General features: G+C 51.4%; 1 protein-coding gene across 1 annotated transcript; it reads right to left on the bottom strand.

Annotated features, from left to right (window-relative positions):
- Positions 1,014–1,961, bottom strand: LOC109847459. Its single transcript, XM_020416689.1, has one exon. It carries the CDS (start codon positions 1,959–1,961, stop codon positions 1,014–1,016), a length of 948 nt encoding a protein of 315 aa, XP_020272278.1.

Here is a 4,851-nt window from a genome sequence, read left to right as displayed (position 1 = left end):
TCGGTTGCCATGGATCTACGGACATCCTAAGAACATATTGTAGGATGGCTCGGCATCGATGACGTAGCAAGTTACTTCCGTTTTCATGTCGCCTATTCGACATTTCAGGCGGATTTTGTCGAGTGGCCGAGTCCCCATGGCATTAAAACCAAAGATAGTCATGGTGGTCACGGACAAACGCTTTGGCGGTATCCCCAGGTGTTTGATCAGTTTTAGGGGAACGATGCTCAATGCAGAGCCTGGGTCAACCTGAATTCGATCCACTTTCGACAAACCGACATACCCCGTGAAGTACAAGGATCGGTCATGAGACGTGCTCTTGATGAGCATGTCTTCAGGGGTGAAAGTGATGCACGGGACCCGCCTCTCGGAGGTTTGGCAACATGTCGTGCATTCCTTCTCTGTATCCTCTTCCCTCGAGAAGTGGGTGGAGAAGGCCTCCGAGTCGGCCAACGCCTCTTGTAGGGCTTCCCGGGTAGGCCTGGATAGCCGCAGGAGGTCGTACATAGTAATTCGCGTAGGGATGCTCCTCAGCTGTGGGATCACGTTAAATCGAAAAGGTTGACGGCTCGAGCTCGGCCTGTCTGGCTCTGGAGGGGTTGCCACGGTTGGCCTCGTAGGAGGTCCTGCTGGGCTTTCTGCCGTCGTGGGATACTCTTTCGTGAATTCTTTCCCTGCTCTTGTGGTGAAGACAGTGGTTTCCTCCTCAGAGTTGGTAGGGGTGGCCATTACTATTTTATCTCCACCCAGGATAGCGGAGACGACGTTGCAAGGTTTTCCCTTAACCTTTTTCAAGGGCTTTATAGTCCATTGCTCATCGTTGAGGAGGTCCGGATGGACCGACATCACCTGACCCGAGGGCAAAATCTGTGGTACTAACCCCTTTCTCTTTGATTGTGAGGATCGTTGTTAGTGATTTTCAGGACTGCCTTGGGGATAGGGATTATCCCCGCTGGAGCCTGAACCTCCGGGAGACCGGTTCCAAAACTCAAGGTGACCATATTCGTGGTCACTTACTTTTGAACCTTCTCCTTCTTTAGGACTCCTGCATCGTAGAGGGCTTGGAGTTTATCCTTGAGGATGTAGCACTTAGACGTGTGGTGGCCACGGAATCTGTGATAGGCACAATAACTCGGGTCATTGGTTTTGTTCGCCTCCTCAGGTTTCACGGCTTCTGGCAATATAATTCGACCGCTCTTGAGTAGCGTATCGAATGTCGCCACCACCTGTTCTTCTTTGAAGTCGTATTGCCGTGGGGGGCGTTGCTCGAATTGTCTGGGCTTCGGTCTTTGAACGGTTTTCAGAGCTGGGGCGGAGTCAATGGCCATGATCTCTTTTCCTCTTGTTTGAGGGGGATTCTTTGGCACCGACAGCTCCACAGCTCCCTTCTTAGGCTGCGGCTCTTCGGCCTCCAACCTCTTGATCATGTTTTCCACCTGCTCGCCTTGGCAAACAAGTTCTTTCCAGGTCCGGGTTTCCACTACGCCGACCTTAGACAGAATATGGATCGAGAGATTATTGCAGCACATTTCGATCGGTGTTGATTCGGAAACCTGGTCCCGACAGTGGACCGATCGGTTCCTGAACCTCTTCACGAAGTTGTTGACCGACTTTGACTTCCACTGCTTCTTAGCGAGGAGGGTGACCATTGACACCTCCGTGTCGTCGTCAAAGAAGCAGGCCAAAAAGAGTCTTTGGGCGTCAGCCCATGACTTAATAGAACCAGGTTCTAACTTGCAGAACCATTCAAAGGCCACCCCCTTGAGGGTGCCTATGAATAACCGGGTGAGAATAACGTCATTCCCCGTAAGGAACCCGGTCTGCTCCATGAAGTAATAAATGTGTTGCAAGGGCGAGCCCTTGCCGTCAAATTGCACCAAGCTAATTGGCTTGAACTTCGCCGGATAGGGGACCGTATCCCACTCGACAGGATAGGGTCGGACCACCCCCAGCTTGTTCATGTTCTGCTGAAGCTTCAGCGCGTTGAGCTAGTTTTGGAACTCGTCGAACCTCTTGTCGCGGGCGTTATCCCCAGTATACGACGTTCCTAGCGATGTCTTGGAAGAGAATCCGGACGGCGGATCGGCATTATCTTCCATCTCGGTCGCCGGACGACGGGGAGGTACCCATCCTCATCCCCTATTCGCCGGGGTAAGGTGCACTGGGAACTTTTTTTCTTCTTCTTCTTGTTCAGAAGCTTCTCCAACATCTTTCTCAAAGAGTCAATGGTTGCCTGTTGTTCTTCGAGCTTTTGGGTCACCGCCTGTTCATGGGTGAGTTCAGCCATGCGTACCCTTGCCACTGCGTCCTAACTTGAGTGCGACATCTGGGACATAACTGCTACCGAGTGAATCTTGTTTTCACTATTGGAGAGAGGCGTCAACGTTGAATAATCAAACCCGATGCTCACCCCCGTGCGACTACGAGTGCGCCGGTATATACCGTCTCGCTCACGTTGAACGCGGAGAGGATTAGGTCCCAGGAAGGAGTTAGAATCTTGAGAGCCAGAAAGGATGGCCTTGCCCTTGTCCGTCATGTTGATTGTAGCGGACAGGAGATCTTTCTCGTAGGTGATGCATATTTTTTGGCGACAGGAGGGCCTCGGTTGAGAAGGTTGTCAAGAGAGTCTCTCAAACACCGAAGGTTTCACCGTTCCTATACATTGGCAGTCGGTGAGTACTATTTGGATAAGTCTTTCGCAGTGGCACTAAGGATTCGCCTCATGTATGGTACGCTTGCGAGTCAAGTAACCCCGGAGATGTTCTGTGGGGGATTGGTGACAACGCCCAATGTCAGATGGGTCGCCTAGGTGATCGCACAAGAGGGTTTTGGACGCGCCCTCTGTTGTACACTGGGTAGACTAGCTAGAATGTTTAGGTGTTGGAGTTGGGCGAGTGCGCCTTAACAGGCGTGTACTCGTGTTTGGGCGAACTCCGTTGTGCAGGAGAGACTCACCCCCTTGCTTATGCGGGCGGGTTTGTGAGGTGTCGTCTACTGCTTTGCCTTTTCGGTCAAAGCCCTCTCGTTCGTTACACCTATTCGCCAAAGAGTCATGGCGAGGTTTGCCTACCCTCGAGGGTTCATCCACTCGGGTATGTTCGTTCGCCTAGGGTGGCTAATTCGCATCAAGGATGTGACCTGAGAAGCGAAGTCCACCTGAGCGGACGGTCCCCTTCCTCCCAGTTGGTGCTCCTGACTTGGATAACCTTCCGGTATCGGGTGAGTTGCCCTCTCGTATAACAATTTTCAGGCCTGTGTAATAGTTCAGGCCGTCGTATGAGACGAAGGCTTGGGCCTCCTGTCTGGCGAGTGCCTGCCGTCGCCACTGGTGAGCTCTTTTAGAGAGAAGAGCACCCCGCATGAGCTGTGGCTGTATAGTTTGTGCCGGAGTGAACCGTCACTCCTTCCGGGGCGGGTGTCTGTGAGGGTCGTTTGGTGACCCATCTGGTAGGCTTTCACCCCGTGCTCTCGACTTCTGGCTTGACTTTGGTCAATTTTGAGGGAGTAGGTTCCCCCGATGAGATTCGGGTAGAGCCCTCAGGCGTGAAGGTTTTGACCGTTTGAGGTCGGCCTCTGCGCACGACTCGGTGGCGCTTGCGGGATGTATCACCACCAGAGGAAGAAGACAAGTACTCTTCGTACTTGGCTTGGTCAAACTCGATTTCTAGGGACTCCACAGTCATCTCAACAACAACCTCGTTGAACTGAGCTACCACAGTTTCGTTTGAAGAAACAACTCCTTCCACTGTGGTCTCCATCTTCTGTAGGTGTAAATTTTGATCTCCCAAAGTAGGGAACTCATTTGCATTGATAAGAATGACTTATTACAAACTAATTAATCAAAATTACAACAGAAGCAGAGGGAATGCCCTCCTTGTTTAAATGTGGGACTTATTACAAACTAATTAATCAAAATTACAACAGAAGCAGAGGGAATGCCCTCCTTGTTTAAATGTGGGGACTTTCGGTAGCTACAGGATGCTTATTACAACAGAAGCAGAGGGAATGCCCTCCTTGTTTAAATGTGGGGACTTTCGGTAGCTACAGGATGCTTTGCTCGATTCTCGCACCGAGTCTGCTTCCCTTGGATGGTTCGACTGAGGTTGCTGGCGAGCTTTAGTACACAGTAGAGGCTCGGGTTAATGGAGTTTGAATTTCCTAGTTCGACGGCGATCAGGGCTCGTAACTAGCGGAGGACGCTACAGTGCAAGGGTTATGCAAAGAGCTTGTCGTCGACTCGACCGAGAGTCGAGAGCTAGTGGTTCGGTTAACTAATTGGATTGATCAATTAGCTACAGGCGAACTGCTGAACGCTGAGCCACTCTATGCTAAATGTTCCCCCCTTTTTTCGAACCTCCTCATTATGGCTGGAAGAGGCTCTTAAATAGAGGAGAGACGACTTGGTCGCTCCTTGAATCATGGGATGTGACCATGTACTGTTGAGAGGTATCTTGCTGCTCACTCGTACTATAAGTGGTCATTCGAGGGGCCGTGTTTCGCATCATGTCACGTAGAAGTGAAAAGACCCCTTCTCATATGTCAGACAGCTACTACCCAACACTCGAGTGCATTTGGCCAGCTTGCCAAACGCCGGTGAATCCAGACCTTGACTGGGACATGCGAGGTGAACTGCATTTATGAGGGCGCATGTTGATCTGGAATACTGTGCCCTCTCTCCCTTCACCTCACAAGAAGTGGGAAGATGGTTGATCAGTACTCGAGTAAGTTTGGACAGCTCGCCGAATGCCGGCGGATCTAGCTCTCGACTCGGACGGGCGAGGTGAACTACATTTATGAGTGTATAGGCTAACTTGGCGCCTGTCCGATCACTCGTACTGTGAGCGGCCACTC

The sequence above is a fragment of the Asparagus officinalis genome, chromosome 7 (assembly GCF_001876935.1).
Source record: "Asparagus officinalis chromosome 7, Aspof.V1, whole genome shotgun sequence".
Lineage (NCBI taxonomy): Eukaryota > Viridiplantae > Streptophyta > Magnoliopsida > Asparagales > Asparagaceae > Asparagus > Asparagus officinalis.
Note: the sequence above shows the minus strand (reverse complement) of the source record. Positions and strands in the feature narration are given on the sequence as shown.

Coding starts and splice junctions, on each gene's coding strand:
- LOC109847459 (XM_020416689.1), bottom strand. CDS start 1,961: ATGAACAAGCTGGGGGTGGTCCGACCCTATCCTGTCGAGTGGGATACG.